The sequence below is a fragment of the Canis lupus genome, chromosome 15 (assembly GCF_011100685.1).
Source record: "Canis lupus familiaris isolate Mischka breed German Shepherd chromosome 15, alternate assembly UU_Cfam_GSD_1.0, whole genome shotgun sequence".
NCBI classification, from domain to species: domain Eukaryota; kingdom Metazoa; phylum Chordata; class Mammalia; order Carnivora; family Canidae; genus Canis; species Canis lupus.
In genome coordinates, this window is record NC_049236.1 from 64,627,082 (window position 1) to 64,644,303 (window position 17,222).

At 40.0% G+C, this 17,222-nt stretch overlaps 1 protein-coding gene across 3 annotated transcripts in view; it reads left to right on the forward strand.

Moving 5' to 3' along the window:
* Window positions 1-12,002, forward strand: part of BTC (betacellulin) — a 43,220-nt gene extending 31,218 nt beyond the window's left edge. For all 3 annotated transcript variants that reach the window (XM_038559163.1, XM_038559164.1, XM_038559162.1), the window contains 4 exons: window positions 912-1,035; window positions 6,201-6,347; window positions 8,417-8,527; window positions 9,928-12,002. In XM_038559163.1, coding sequence (XP_038415091.1) covers window positions 912-1,035; window positions 6,201-6,347; window positions 8,417-8,525 — 380 coding nt within the window. In that variant the 3' untranslated portion in view covers window positions 8,526-8,527; window positions 9,928-12,002. The remainder of the gene's footprint in view (window positions 1-911; window positions 1,036-6,200; window positions 6,348-8,416; window positions 8,528-9,927) is intronic.
* Window positions 12,003-17,222: the final 5,220 nt, after the last annotated feature.

Below are 17,222 nucleotides of genomic sequence, written 5' to 3' on the forward strand. Positions count from 1 at the left end.
TATTCTCCTTTTTCTTCAGGGCAAGGGAAATCATTCGGGGGGTTAAGCGAGAGGGGGAAGCTCTCATTCAGGCCAGCGTGACTGGTGACTGCCCGGTGTGTCAGGCTGGAGGCAGATGACAGCCCCTGCTGGCTCGGCAGGGATCAGGGTGGAGCATGGACCTCCTGGGTCTGAATCTCATTCCTGCCACTTACCAGCTATGTCATCTTGGAAGGGGACTCAGCTTCCGTGTTTGTTCTTTGTGTATCCACATACCTGAGACCAGAATGATGCTCACCTCACAAGGCCGCTATAAGCGCCAAGGCACTACATTAACCATGCATATAGTTAGCACCCCAGCATCTGGGACTCAGCAAATACTATGTGCATGTTGAAGGGAAGAGAAGGAAGGAAGGAAGGAAGGAAGGAAGGAAGGAAGGAAGGAAGGAAGGAAGGAAGGAAGGAAGGAAGGAAGGAAGGAAGGAAGGAAGGAAGGAAGGAAGGAAGGAAGGAAAGAAGGAGGGAGGAAGGAAGGAAGGAAGGGAGAAAGAGAGAAAGAGAGAAAGAGAAAGAGGAAGAGGAAGGGACGGGAAGGGCGGCCCTTCTCCGGCTCTGATGAATTTCTCGCAGAGAGAGGCCCTCTGTCCCCACAGCTACGCCCTTTAAGCGGCACCGAGGGTCCCGAGAGGCAGGCTGGACACACACTTAGCTGACATGTGCGACATTCCCACGGGGATCCCCGGGACTCCGTGTCTGGAGCTACCCAGATACTCGGAGAGCACAGAAGTCCCGCTTTTCCCCCCGGTGCGAAGAGAAGCAGAGACCAGCCCCTGGAGTATGTTCTAGAGATGAACTGGCAGGAGGGGGGAGGGTGATGCGAGGCGCATGCATGGCCCTGCCGCGAGTGGCTCACAGGCTCTTCTCACTCGCAGGGGCCGCGACCACCGCGCGGTGGAGGCGGAGGGGCCACTTCGGGCCCTGCCCCCAGCGCTACGAGCACTACTGCCTCAAGGGGAGGTGTCGCTTCGTGGTGGCCGAGCAGACACCGTCCTGCGTGTAAGTGGAGCGGCCGGGGCGGGGGGGGGGGGGGGTTGCCACGTGCTGGGCCTGGGACCCAGGAGGTGGGCGGGGGGACGGGGTCCCGGGCCTGATGCGCTGCACCGGGTGGTGGGCCTGGGAGGGGGGACTGGGGGGGACTCCCGGGCCTGGAGCTCTGCACCGCGTGGTGGGCCTGGGAGGGGAGCGGGGGCGGCTCCGGGCCTGGAGCTGCACCGCGGGGCACAGTCCCCTGAGCCGCTGTGCGCCCCATCTGCCCCGGGCCACGCCCTCTGCAGCCTCAGGCCAACCGACCTTCTGTCCGTGTTAGGGACGCTCTCGGGCTCCCTTAATACCCCGGATGGCTCAAACGAAAGCGGCTTCTTCTGACCTGTGCCAGGGGCCGCATAGTTCATGTGACTATGAAGGAGTCTTTTCCAAATTCAGAGCTACTTCTGCAGGTGTCAGCTAAGTGCACGGAAATGAGTCCAGTTTGTAAATAGAGATGTGCAAAGCCTGTTTATTATAAAAGGGAATTGGAAGAAAAGTGTTCTTTCCACATCTTAGAAGACTGAGTCCTTTTAATTTTATTCAAGCACAAACAGCTTTTTTTTTTTTTTTTTGCATTTTAAAAAATATTTATTTTCTTCTAAAGAAATGTTCCTCTAAGTACTCCCTGAGACCTTTCCTGATGGATAGGCAAGGTGATTTTTTTAAGTATAATTTTGAAAAAAAAAAAAAAAGTATAATTGTGACCTAAAGTTCATAGAATGTTTCTGTTTTTATGTGCAGTTCTCCCGTTATACATTTTTTTCATAAGTGTCTCAGAACAATTCCAATCCCTAATTTAATGGCACATCTAAGGGTCATGGACTTCATCAAAATTTAATTATAATTAAATCTAATTTAAAAATAAATATACTGGGTAATACTTAGAGGGGGATTAAGAGTTGCGAATCTAAGGAAATAAAAATATGTGTGTGTTTGTGTGTGTTTGTTGGGAAAGAAGAGAGCTGATATTTATTTTTATTTCCTTTACTTGCTCACTGGCTTAGGAGAATATATTGAGTTTTTAAAATATTTTTATTTTTTATCTCACTTTTTTTCTTTTAGTGAGAGAGGGCGCGCATACTCGTGCAAATGTATGGCACTGGGGTGGGGGGTAAAATCAAGAATCTTAGGCAGTCTCCACACCCAGCACAGAGCCCCACCTGGGGCTCCATCTCCTGATCCTGAGATCATGACCTGAGCCGAAATCAGAAGTCACTTAACTGAGCCACCCAGATGTCCCAAATTTTAAAAATATTAATACTATTTAACCCAGTACATTTTTCTAGCTTGTCCGTGTGTGTGTCTGCAGATTTATTGTTCTCTAATATTGCTGCCTTCTAAAATGAAAACCACAATATGTAATCCATTCAGATCAATACACAGCTCGCCCCCTTCAGCATGAGGCTAAAATTCATTTCCATGGCCTCCGTACCTCCTCTGATCCTGGCTCACCTTTCTAGCCATACCCCTCACTATTCCCAAGTGCTCCTCTGAGGTCCTACTTCCTTTCCACGCTTTATCACATACACTCCCACAGTCCAGAAAGCTTATTCTTACTGATGTTTTAAGATGCAGCTCAGACATCAGCTCCTCCGGACCCCTGCATTGATTTCCCTCTTCTCGGACACACGCACAGGTGTGTTAGATGGCCTTTCTCTGAGATCCAGTCACCCTTCTATGAAAACTCTTTTCCTCTGGAGCATAGCTGTTGGCTTCGCTGAGTGTCCTGCCCGTGACTATGAGCACCTAATGGTGGGTCTCATGGCCTATTCATTCTTTGTGTTCCGGTGCCAGGTACAGCGCCAGAGTTTAATAGGTGCTCAGGAAATGACTAGTGAATAAGTACGTAAGTCCCTCTAGCACAGTCCATTGACTGCTATGCTAACTGTCAAAATCAAGGCCTTACTCTGGGTCAGAAACAGCTTCCTAGTGGTAGATTGGTGCAGAATCAATAGTAAGCAGAAGAATAGAGGAGTCAGGACACAGATTTTGGAGTCAGATAGACCTACGCTAAGATTTCACTTGCACCAATTATACGCACTGCTAACAATGGTTCAATTACCTTTCCTGAGCCTCAGTTTTATCATCTGTAAAAGGGGATAATACTATCTCCCTTTCAAGTGTTGGAAATAAAGCAATATGTTAAGCAAAAATACCTATTATAGTACCCAGCACAGAGTAGGTGTTCCATTAAGTGTACTGCTGAGATGAGTGGGACATATTTGACCTGGGCCTGACGTTTTAGGTGACTTGGCATAGCACAGATTCAAGCAAAACTGCCTTGCCATTGGTGACTCTGCTACCTTCGAAAATTAGAAGTATCTCCTTTCTGCTTAGAATTACCAGGAGTTGTGGTTATGTAAAAATAGTTGTCTGCTTTTATAATTGAAAAAAAAAAAAAAGGTGTGTTTCCAATAACTCAAATCCCCTTAGTCTTCTCAGTATTTTCTTGGAGTGGGGATGATTTGTTTCTGGATACATACCTTTTATTATTTATGCAACACAGTTCATTTAAGCAGTGTTACGTGAGCTTAGGTCATAACCCTGAGAGCCAAACTTCCTGTGCTTGAATTCCATCCACACTCACTTAATTTCTCTATACTTCAGTTTTTCCAACCGTAGAATGGGTTAATAATGGTACCTACCTCAAAGGTTGTTGTGAGGATCAATTGAGTTAATAGTTATAAATCTTACAAATAGTTACAAATAGTTAATAGTTATAATGGTGTCTGGTGATTATTTCAGAACAGTGATCCCAAATTTGATTTATCACAGTCCTCAAGGGTCATGGGCATCTTTAAAGATTATTTTATATTTTATAAGATGCTTATTAAATAAAAACTCATTTACTCAGTTATTCAGCATTTAATAAACATCTACTAGGATCTGGCACTCTTGACCTCTGCCTCTCTCATGGAAATGACCATTAGCTGATATATTTGGTTTGCTGAGAAGGGAAATAGCATGAGAGCCACTATAACTGGCTATGTAAAGGTTCGACCTTCCAGCACAGCTCCATTACGTTTCAACTTGCGAGAAATACTGCTTGCTGAGAAATTCAATTAAAGCATGCTTAAGCCACAGAACCCAGAACCTATAATTAGAAAAACATTCTAAAAGAGCAACAGGTAATTGCTGTGTATTTTATAGGCAGCGTTATTGTTTAAAAACGCCACATTTAGTAAATTCGTTAGGAAAACAAGCTAATTGAAAAAGACTATATTTGTAAGATTTTAATTATGGCCTTAAAAAAAAAAAAACTCGTTAAAAATCTCCCTCCCACATATGCAATTAAAGGTGATTCTGCTCCACCACCCCTCCCAGTTCCATCCTATGTGCAAGAGACTTTTGATATTTCAAGATATTTCTAAGTTCTCTTCCTGTGATTTTGACCTTGCAACCAAGATGCTTAGCTATCTTGCAGGAAGCAATTTTCCCTATTTATATCCTTAGGGTCCTTTTGCAATATATGCCATTAGATATCTTTTCTCTTTTTCTTGCATTGAGTATCGCCTTTCAATTGATGATTGTGACTGAGATAGTTTTTGTTATTGTTGTTTCAGGCTTTATTTCAGCTATAATGTTGGCTTTAAGGGATCTTCTTCCTTGGGCAAGCTAGACTTTGTGGGAAGTAACTGCCTTGCTTCTGTCGAATATAACCCATAGAATGGCCTGGCAATAGATCCTTTCTTTAAAAAATAAAAGCAGAACAAAATAAAACAACAAAATATAAATAACCAAGGTTACATAGAAATCTTTTTAAGGAGCATAATTTCATCTTTTTGAGATTTAAGTAATTATATAACCAGTAACTATTTTGTTCTGAATGAGTCTAAGGGGTCAAAAGGGCAAATATTTGTTAAGCAAAGGTACTGATATTACAACATACGTTTTCAATTTTGAAATGTCTTCAGACAACTTCTTATGTGACTTTTAAGCATCTACCATGATTCAGAGAATACTATGGATAGTCCCCAAATCACTGAGCCTTTAACTTGTTGAACATTGCTCAGACAAGACTTGGCTTGGTCAAAGGGAATCTGCTGTCGTGGGGTAAATCCTAAGGCTGTACTGATAAAGAGGTGAGAGATTAAGGAAAGTGAAAGTCCCTCTTGGAGATTTGTTGATTTCCAGGAGCTGCACTTCATGGGGGCCATGGAGAAAGGGGTCTCTTTACAAGGGCAGTAGAGGGCATGGTATACCCATCTGAAAATGGCCCTCTGAGCATCAGATTAAGGAGCTGGAGAGGACAAGACCAATTGTGTTTTGGGGAGATGTGGTTGGAGAGGTGGTAAATAGAAGAGTATCACCTAATCTGTGGCCACTGAGAGTAGAACTGGTGGGTGGAAGTTAAAAGAAAGAGAGAAAGGAATCCTGTTAAATCACAATTATGGAGCTTTCTAGGTGTTAGGCATTGGTCTACGAACTTTCACATACATTACCATGTTGGATCATATAAAACAGTATAATTTTTAAATAATTTTTAGCCAGAGAACTTGGGCATGTTGAGTGCCCTACGATGAATGGGAAGTCCTGGGGATCTTGAACTCCATGTCATGGTGATATTTCAGTGCTTGGGAATGCTGCAGAGGAATCTTTACCATCCCCTCTCTTTCAAGCTCAGAATCTAAAATTGTAAAATAAGTTTTAATAAATTGCCATCATCGCTGTGTATTTATATTAGCCATATTGCTAATGTTCAAGTGATGACAGGTTTTCAGCAAAGCAAAGAAAGTGAATTTATTCATGAACACAGTGTTGTACTGCTTTATTTGAGAAAGTTTTGTTTTTGTGTTTAAAGGAACTGCATCCTTTATTAATTGCAGTAATGACAACAGTGCTTGTTTCTTCAAACAAGAAATGGTAGATTCTTAAAAGTCTTGCATTGTTGGGCAGCCTGGGTGGTACAGTGGTTTAGCGCCGCCTGCAGCCCGGGGCCTGGTCCTGGAGACCCAGGATCGAGTCCCCTGTCCGGCTCCCTGCATGGAGCCTGCTTCTCGCTCTGCCTGTGTCTCTGCCTCTCTCTCTCTCTCTTTCTCTCTCTCTCTTGTTCTGTGTGTCTCTATGAATAAATAAATAAATAATCTTTTAAAAAAAAGTCTTGCATTGTTTACCTTGTTGTTTTATTTTTCCAGCTGTGATGAAGGCTATACGGGGGCAAGATGTGAGAGAGTTGACTTGTTTTACCTCAGAGGAGATAGAGGGCAGATTTTGGTGATCTGTTTGATAGCAGTTATGGTCATTTTTATCATTTTGGTGGTCGGTGTCTGCACATGCTGTCAGTAAGTATTTTTTAAATTTAATTTCAAGTAAATCTTAGAAATTGTATTTTGCTGTTTCTTTTTTCTTCTCTTCCTTCCTCCCTTTTTGCTATGATTAAAATACATCACTTTTTGAGGTTTACCATCACTTATATGGAAGTATCTACTTATAATAAAACACATGATGCATAGTTTTTGTCATTTTACTGAGCATAATTATTATACTTGAAAATAAAATGTGTATAAATCTCTTGATTTAAAAAAAACAAAACAAAACCCAGAAGAATGGTGGGCAAAAAAGGCAAAGGCGATCAAAGATACAGACTTCCAATTGTAAGATAAGTAAATCCCAGCAATAAGTCAATCATGTACGGCGTGGCAACTGTAGTCAACAATACTGTATTGTATGTTTGAAAGTTGCTAAGGGAGAAGATCTGAAAGGTCCTCTTCACAAGAAAGAACAATTTTGTAACTATGTATGCTGCCAGTGTCAACTAAACTTACCCTGATGATCATTTTGCAGCATATACATATATCAAATCATTATGTTGTATGCCTGAAACTAATACAATGTTCTATGTCAATTATATCTTTAAAAAAATCCAATTATGGAGTCTTAAAGTCAGTCATATTTTATGTGGGTTTGTTAGTACTAAATAAGACTTTGTTATCTTAAATTTTACCTAGACATAGTAACTTAGGAAGGTAGACACAAACACCCAAAAACATCCCCCTCACCACCCCCCCCCCCCCCGGCCAGGCCACAGTAAAATAATGGATTTTATTTACAAAAGATGATTACACTGTTTTTCCTTTTCATTATGTACCACAACTTTGGGAATCAAGAAACATCTTGATTTTTTTTTTCTCTGCAGCAGAGTGTTTTGGTACAATGCTTAAGTTAGTTTCTTTTGTAAAGCTAACAAAATTTGTATCAGACCAGGACTCCAGCAGAATATGGTAAAAGGACATTTTTTTAAATGTATTTATTTATTCATGGAAGACACAGAGAGGCAGAGACACAGACAGAGGGAGAAGCAGGCTCCCTGCGGGGAACCCGATGCAGGACTGGAGCCGATGCGGGACTCGATCCCATATCCCAGGATCAGGCCTGATCGGAGGCAGATGTTCAACCACTGAGCCACCCAGGTGTCCCAGAAGGACATTTTTAAAGTGCTATGTTCTTGTCTTGAGAACCTAGTCTAGCCTCCTAACCCACTGCATTTACTTTTGGGCTACTGTACACACCCAACTAGGATGTCTTCATGACCCCTTTCCTTTCTTCACAAAAAAAACAAACAAACAAAAAAAAAAAAAAAAAAAAAAAAAAACAAAAAAACTTTAGTGTAGCTACCAGAAGTCTAGAATCTTTAATTTTTTACCCCAGCTCTGCCTTTAAATATCTTTGAGACCCTGGACCCTGGACAAACTTCTCAACATCTTTAAACTTGCACTTTATTTTCTGTAAAACAGGATGATTAAATCAGATAATCTTGTAAGATTCCTTGTAGCTATAAAAGGAAAAGATATTAATTTTTTTTATTTGCCTTATGACAAAAGGAGTTTTTGTAACATGAGTTTTGGGGCAGAGCTGAGAAATGGCCTATTTTATTATGTCAACTTTGAATTACGCTTTAAGAAACTGTACTGCAGTCCAGAGTATCTAACATTTTTTAACTTTTCTGACCTTAATTAACATATCCAGAGGCTACCTTCATTCTCTTGGTTTTCTTACGTCTGTTTCCAATTTGTACTGTTTCTTATTCACACACTAAATAATGCTTATTAATCAGTTTTGTAAAATAACTTGTCCTGAAAATTCTTCTTGTGCTAACCAAGCTTCGTCAACAACTAGGTGCCGTAGTCTTCCTAGTTAGGTAGCTCTACTCGATTCACACTTTGGCCTACTGTAGCTATCCTTTGAACCTATAAAAAGGTAAGTTAAGAGAGAACCTAAGATTTTAAGAAAAAAAAGGAACCTACGTATTTTTAGCCATCTAGAAATAAGATCATAGGCCCTCTTGATGATTGACTTTGTGTTCACATGAGCTAACAGGTCTGTACTAATGTCTGACACTTTATTTTCCAAGTCCACTGAGGAGGCGTCGTAAAAGAAGGAAGAAAGAAGAAGAAATGGAAACTCTGGGTAAAGATATAACTCCAATAAATGAAGATATTCAAGAGACTAGTATTGCTTAATGGTAAGTGTGATGAATTTGGTAGAAGGGATACTATTCAGGTGATAGTTACCTGATGAAATGGGCCTTAACTTTGTCTAGGAAATCAATGAGTAGATTTTGATTATGCTTAGAAACATCTAAAAGTAAATCGATTTTTTTCATGCAATCCAAAGCCAAATAAAAGACTTTCTCATATCTCTCTTTTGTGTGTTGCCCATTGAGAGGCATGTGGAAAGAGGACTTTTATATACTTTTTCTAGTGTGCTGAGGTCAACCTGCTTTCTAATGCTACATGGTTGTGGCGATTCTTTTATGCTTTTTCTTCCTCGCTTTTGGATACAAAGAGGAGATATTTTAGTTTCCACATCTCACATTGAAAAAAAATAGCAATAACCATGTTTTAATAATAACCACATTTGCTGAGCATTTACCCTATGCCAAACTCTTTAAATGTCACATCAATTAGGATCCCAGCAATATCCAACAAGGAGATTTTGACGAGAGTCTGGGAGGGCAGAGTTGAGGAACCCACAGGAACTTGGAGACTCCTGGAGCCTACACTGGCAGGAGGCTCTTCCCCTTCCATGCCTAAAAGGGCCAAGAAGATTACTTGGGCACTGAGAGGCTGGCCGCAAGAGGGGCCAGACTGTAGGAGCTGTATCGATGGATGGAAGTAGCTACTGCTGGAAACAAAACAAGGAGGAGGAGGAAATGCAGGAAAAAGTACTCCAAACTAGCTCATCTCCTGCCTTCAGATCTTCGGCAGATGCCTCCTGTTAGCCAAACCCAACCAGAACCTGGGGTAGGGGGGCAAGGGAGCCCTTCAGATGTATCAGCCACCTGGAGTGCAGAGCAAGGCACTCTGCACAGAAAGGCTCCGAGGGGGCAAACGGAGCATGGCGAGTAGATCAGCTGGCTACGGTAGTTTGGCTGTGACAGCGTCAAACCCAATCAGACCGATTTAAAATGCAGGGAATGTTTTGACGCGCATGAACTGGCCTCCAGAAGGAAGGTGGTCACTACCCTTGGGTGAGCCAGACTCCCACACAGGGAAACATTCGTTGTCTATTTCTGCTCAGGTATCAAGGACTCGGCTTCATCCTTGGCGAGTTCCTCTTAGTCGTAGCAGTAGCAACCCCAGCCACAGGCTTCCCTGTTCACACCCAGCAAGAGAGAGCAGGGACTTTCCGTAGCTCTGCCAGCAGAACAAAGGGTCTCCTTTCCCAGAAACATCCAGCGGATGCATGCTGTGCAGTACATATTTATCGAGAAATTATATTTTTCTAACCTACTACAGGATGATACTAATCATGAATGAATTGAAAACAAAAATGTTGGCTCTAGGTTTTATTATTATTATTTTTAATTTGCATAGTACATTTCTTTTTACTAGTTTGCTGTCTCTTTCCTTATTCCTACAGACTATGAAGTTACCTCCAGGCTAGTGGCAAGCTGCAAGATGCCTGGCTTGTTTGAAAATGGACAGAATGTGTCTCAGGAAAATAGCCAGGAGAAATGAATTTTAAATAATGTATTTACTTTTTGTTTGTAATGTTAGTTTGCATTTTTTACTATTTTTGTAATGATACTTAACTTTATTATTGTTTAGTAATTGGGAAAAACCACTCAGTTCAGAAATTTTAATAAACTTCCACTAAAACTTCTGTCACCAGTCAAACAAAAAAGGAAGATGAGGAGTTTAGGTTTTAGGAATGGAATTACTAGTAAAGCTACTTTTTATCCAGCACTTTCCATGGACTGAGAGCTTAAAGTATATCATTTCCTTTAATTCTTTTAAGAACCTATGAGGTGGGCAGCCCCAGTGGCCAGCGGTTTAGCTCCACCTTCAGTCCAGGGCGTGATCCTGGAGACCCCGGGATCGAGTCCCACATGGGGCTCTCTGCATGGAGCCTGCTTCTCCCTCTGCCTCTCTCTCTCTCACTCTCTGTGTCTCTCATGAATAAATAAATAAATAAAATCTTTAAAAAAAAGAACCTATGAGGTATCTATTGTGATCCTCATTTCCCATATATGGGAACAGACACAAAGAAATTAAATAACATAGCCCAGGTTTACAGAGTTATCAATTGGTGGGGCCAAGATTGGAACCAAGATTTACCCAATTTCAGTTTGTGTTCTCAGCTATCACTTTTGTTGATCAGATTGGGTGCAACCTAACTCACTAATATAACCCAAGACTTTATACTAAACTATATTTTGCCATGACTCTGAGATTCTGGGGCTATTTTCCTGCAGAAACTTAGAATGGAGAGTCCTCACTCTGCGTTACTGTTACCATCACATTTTCTGGAGCATTGACTTCTATTATGCTTCTTTGCTCCTTTATAAAGTTTCCATGGCATGAATAAATTCCTACATTAGTAAATCAAACAGATTTGCCCCCTAGCTAGGGTAATGAATAAAGATGGGATACATGCCTGACAGTCTTTAGGGTCCACGTGTTTGTACTCACTAATGATACCACTGGGACCGGTTGTTTGTTCCAGGGCAATGGTCAGTGACAGCAGAGCCCAGTCACACTGTTTGTGACCATATCCTTATTTCTGTTCTTCCAAAAAGCATTACCTGTGATTGCTCTGAAGTGGATGTTGTTGCAAGGAAATCATGACCATAAGCATCTATCACTTGGGACCAGCCTGCCAAATGTTCCTTCAACTCCATTGCATATTTAATAAAGACCCTTTTAAAACTGAAAGAGCTAAATCTACAGTTAGCCAATATTCCACAGAATATGAAACTTTCTACAATGACTAATTTACAAAAACTGATGGGCGATGTCCCCAAATTGCTGAACTTTTATTGTGTGATGTTAGCCAAGCAGTTTTTCTTTCCAGAATCCTAGCAGATTTTACTTTGCAGTGTAGACTTCACACATGAAGTGAAGGGGAGAATTCACACCAAAGGGAAGGTTGGACGTCACCTTCTATCATACATCCTGTTTTGAGTGAGAATGAGGCTGTGTTCGCAGAAATAGCTCAAATATATTAAGAGCTAAGCCAAACAACTAATCATCTCCCAAACCCATTTTTCCTTCTGACTTAATAGCCATCCTTGAAACAGGATTATATCCAGTGGAGTCATGCTGCATATGCTTTATTTTCAAAAGTCTTCTTCTGGGCTCATTTATGCCCTTGCTTTTTCTCAGTGCCCTTTGATACCAAAGTGCTTGAAACAAATGCTTGTTACAGCATTTAAAAACAAAACACAATGCTATAAATGTTTCGTCTTCCCTGAACTGATGTTGGTTGACCAATGGAATCTCTCAAGCCAATTCAGGCTTGGGGATTTTGTTTTGATCCTAAAATGTAAATCATGTCTCTTAAAATTTGATGGGTCTGATATCAAGAAAGAACTTCAAAGATTTTCATGTCTTTTAAAAATGTATTTTATAATTGCCTTGCATGATCTAAATGATGTTGTTTATGTAAACTGTCAACATTATCATATAATAAAATAAATTTATTTTTAAAACAAAGCAAGCATATTTATTTGGAAATTTTTTATCAGTACCATGAATTCTTTTTTTTTTTTTTTATTCATGATAGGCATAGAAAGAGGAGAGAGAGGCAGAGACACAGGCAGAGGGAGAAGCAGGCTCCATGCCAGGAGCCCAATGCGGGACTCGATCCCGGGACTCCAGGATCGCGCCCTGGGCCAAAGGCAGGCGCTAAACCGCTGAGCCACCCAGGGATCCCCCAGTACCATGAATTCTTAAGAGAAATAAATTTGCAGGTTATTGCTTTAAAAAACGTTATATTTTATAGAGACTACCATTAGTACATTTGAAATAGTCCATTTTGATTATAGTTTTTTCTTAGAAACTAATGAATTTGGAAGTGTGGTGGACACGTATGAGATATTGTCTGCCCCACAGTCTGGCCATACTGTTGAACCCCACCAATAGCTGCATTTGGTTGGTCTAAGGTGAGCACTTCATAAAGTTGGGGGAATTGGAGTCATTCCCAGGGGGACTGTGAACCTGAACAGAAGTTAGTCTTTCTGGGTTCTTGGGACATAAAAATGTGCATTTTGAAGGTATTGTGGCCATATTTTTGTTCCACATGGCCCAGAAGAGCAAAAGAAGCTGGTCAGAGAGGAACGGAGACAAGACTTGAACTTCCTAACAGCCTGAGTCCCTAGTACGTGTATTCTCAAAGCTTAGCCTCATTTTGTTCCTGTCTGTGGGCTCTATGAGATATATTAGCATTATTATAAATACTCCATCTGACTTAAACTAGTTCTATTTGGGTTGCTGGAACCTGGAGCCAAGGTCCTGACCAAGACTGGTGATCATGAGATTGTGGACATTTTATATTTCGTATCATTGCCTACAGAGTAGGCAAGTTAGACAATGGAGTAAAATGTTCTGAGTCATATAACTTGCTATTTGGACAAAGGTCTGGTTTGTGCAAAATTTTGTGAAGGAAGTCCAGGACATTTTTCAGTGCTTTAAGACCAACTTGATGTCTTGGTGAGACCTTCATTTTAGTATGTTCTGCATATATTTTGTTACAAGAGCCTAAACATATTGGGGCATTGCTATTATTAATTCATTAAAAATATTTAGTAAATACCTGCTAAGTGCCAAGTATCTTAGGTACTGGGGTTATATCAGTGAAGAAAAATGATTAAAAAAAATCTGTGACCTAATGGAGCTTATATTCCAGTGGGTATAATCTTTCACAGCATGGAATTTAAAGCAAGGCTTACCCAAGAAATTATGTTATCCAGAGGACATTATCATTAGACCTTTAATCTGTGCCACTGACTTGGAGCATAAAACTCAAAATGAGCACTTAGAAAAGAACCCATTATATGGAAAGATTAGCAGATTTCCCTTGATCTCCAAATAATTTACCTATTTTCATAGTGACTATCAAGAGCAAAAAAATATGACCAGGACAGCCCGGGTGGCTCAGCGGTTTAGCGCTGCCTTCGGCCCAGGACCTGATCCTGGAGACCCGGGATCGAGTCACGTCGGGCTTCCTGCATGGAGCCTACTTCTCCCTCTGCCTGTGCCTCTGCCTCTGTGTGTGTGTATGTGTGTGTGTGTGTGTGTGTGTGTGTGTCATGGATAAATAATAAAATATTTTTTTAAAAATATGACCATGTTTCTTTAGTGTAAAAATCTTGGTTTATGCTTTTTTTTTTTTTTTTTGCCACGGTTAATGAATGGGGTGCTACATCTGGGCATCTGTTCTTCTTCAAAGAATCCTCTATGCCTCAAAGAATTTTTCTGAAAAGGAACCTGTCCCCATGTGATCATCTTTGGCAGCTGAGTGTTAATGCCAGAACATAATGTGCAAATACTTTATTCTTGCCTGTTTGCTAGAGTTACTGGCTCCTGGGAATGTGTATCTTATAATAACATCTAGTTGGCACTTCTGTAAACTAATTCTTCCCCAGGACCTTTCAGCTATTGGTGTTTGATGTCATCTGAAATTCTTTATTCGGAAACTAAATAAACAGTATAACTTCAAAAACTGTATCAGCAATTATTTTTAGAAGATAAATTATGAGGAATGTTTCTGCTATTGAAAATTTCAGAACGTGGATCTCTAGGTATGTTTAGCCAACAATTATAGTCAGTACTCGTATTATAAAAGCAATTGTAATCAAACATGTTTTTAAGACTTTTTCCTCCATTTTTACTTTGTTTACTCAAGTTTAAGTTACAAAAAAAGTAAATGTGTGAAAGAGGTACCTTGAGAGAAGTTTTCTTTTTTCTTCTTCTTTGGTTTATTTTTAAAAGAAGTCAAACAAAATTCTTCACAAATACAGAGCTCTTTAATATTGCTTGTTCTGGCAAGTGTAATTATTCTTGTAAGATGTGTGCAGAATAATAAAATACTCCAAAACTCTACAAACCAAGCTGGATAACAGTTTCTCATATGCTGGGTTTTAGTCATAAGTGAGAAAGAACCTTTATTTGGCTTACCTTTTAAAACAATTTTTGAAATACTGCAATGTGCAAACTAATTTTAATAAACCTGTTTTAGCATATTCTTTCATAACACTTAAAAACATCCGTTTACTTAATGAACCAGAACTAGCAATACTTTAAAAAAAAAACACGTATACAATGTTTTTTTGTTAGTAAGTTTTTGTTTATTTTACTCTTGAAGGTACTAGACCTCCACCCTTCTGCCTCCTAGCTCTGACTGCACGTCAAAATAACTGAACTCTTTTGTGTGTGTGTGTGTGTGTGTATGTGTGTGTGTGAAATATCTCATTCACTTAATTTTTTGTTGTATATTTCTTTATTGGAGTTCGATTTGCCAACATATAGTATAACACCCGGTGCTCATCCTGTCAAGAGCCCCCCTCACTGCCCATCACCTGAACTCTTAACCAAACCCGTGTTCCTGATTATTCTCTCAGTGGCATAGGGATGGGGGAAACTTGCTTCTCAGCTGTTAAGATGCAAAGGTTATGAGCACAGAATCTTTGTTTAGACAGAACTGGGCTTCACTCCTAGGTATCTCACTTACAGTGAGGCCCTGGACAGGTTGCTTAACCCTACTAATGTTCTCATTAACATGGTGAAAATAGACAATAAGTCGGGTGCTCTGAGAGGATTAGATGAAATAATGCAAGCAACATGCTTAGCTCAGCCACCTGGAATATATTAAACACTCTCCAGGTCAGGGTTCACTTAATGTTAGTTATTATTAGTAAGATCAATAATAATACTGACAATGGTGATGATGTTTTCAGAATACTGTTATGGAAAACAAGGGATGCTTTTCTGAAGTTAAGACACTGCCCTGATACAGTGAAGGCTTCTCTATTTTTCAGGACTCGTGATCCCTCTGGAAAGGTATATCTTTCTACTCTTATCTGAAGGAGCCATGAGCCATGGTTAGGTGAAGAATTCCAGCTCAGTGACTGGCCCTAGGAAACTGTTTCATTTCTCTCCCTATATTCTACTCCTCTCCCTCCTAGAAAGCACCCAATGAGAAAAATTAAAGAAGAAACATTACAGTGCTGTGGAAAATACTTCAAGGTCTAATAATTTTTAAATGATGCTGAGATAAGTTCATTAATTTTGGAGATGTGGTTGGACTTTACTACTTGCACACTGGACATCAATGGAAGTGTTAAAAATAGCTTGAGTCAGGGACTGGAAATTATTTGTCAGGACTGCTGTTCATAATGTGCTTGCGTGGTGATAATTATTATACCCACTTCTTTGACCATAAACCCAAGGCTCAGAAAGCTGAAGTGCCAAATCACCTTACTGGTAAATCCTTGTCATCTGCCTCTTAACTTTGGTATCTCAGATCTTGAAAGAAAAGTACACTGAAATTATCTGCCTTGCAAATGGAAGGAGACAAAAATTTATTGTTCTGGACTCTGCCAATTGGCTAAATAAATGATTACTAAGACTATGCAGTTGACAAATCTCTGAGACATTTTAAAAAGTGAACAACTGAACAGGAAAACAAATGAGAAGATTCTGTAACAACCAGCTGGTTAGTTTTTTGTTTTTAAAAACTCAACCTTTCAGCCAAGTTTACCAGGCTTAGCTATTTTTTTCTTAAGTTAAAATATCTGAAAATAGGAGAAAAGGACTTTGAGTAAAACACATATTGATTGAGCAATGTGGCATGCACACTAACTTAACATATGCATATCGTGCTCTTGGAAGAGCCAAGATAATTCAGTTTGGTGGAGCCAAAATAATTTTTCAAACCACAGGAGATATGAAGAGGTAAACAACCTGGAAAGTATTTGGCTGTTCCTACAGCTTTTATAATTAGTAAAAGTTGTGCAAATTCATGTAATTTAAGGGATTTTTTTTGATAACCAAAATTAATTCCACATTGCTTAAGTCTCTTGAATTCAAGGGAACTTCATTAATTTAAACCCCACCAATCCAGAATTTGTGATCATTCAGGCATGGACTAGGAAGATGCTTACCTTCATGATAATTAAAAGACAGTATTTTGTAGGAACTATAGAGGAGATATCAGTGTCATGAGCTTTTTCAGTACATTGAATATTGTACAACAGCACCTGTATTTTGTTCACGGTAATATCATCATGTCATGTGACATCAGTTATAAGTTTAAAATCAAACTCTTCATTTTTGTAACTATCTTCAGATTCTAATTCAATTGATTAAACACTACCAAAAGCTGACAACGGACATACACACGAAAGTGTCCTAAGTCCAAGGAAAGTAGAGTGGTGAACAAGAGACAGTGTATTTTTCAAGTAGGAGAAAAAACATACACACAAATAACTATAAGAAAAATCAGAATAAATTCATTCATTCATCCAATGAATATTCAACATTTACCATATGCATAATATAGCGCCAGGTGCTCAGGATAAAAGGATGAAGGGGTTGGACTTCGTCCATGTCCCGACAGATTGTGTTCTCTAGCAGAGAAGATGAGAGTTTTACATGTACAAAGAATACCTTGCTAATTCGTACTGGGGATTGGAGTGGTTAGGGAACACTCAACAAAGGTGACTTATCTTTCTGCCTGGAAGAATGAATGGAATGTGACAGGCAAGTATGGGTGAGAAGACAGTCCTGTAGGAAGATTCAAGCTGAGACCAAACTAACCCTTTTCTGTGTGGAGATGCTCTGAGTAACTTCAGTAACCCACCTTGAAGAGGTGGCTGGCCAGCCTGCAACCAGGAGATGGGGGACATTTGCCTACTTTGCCTGAAAGTGAATGTG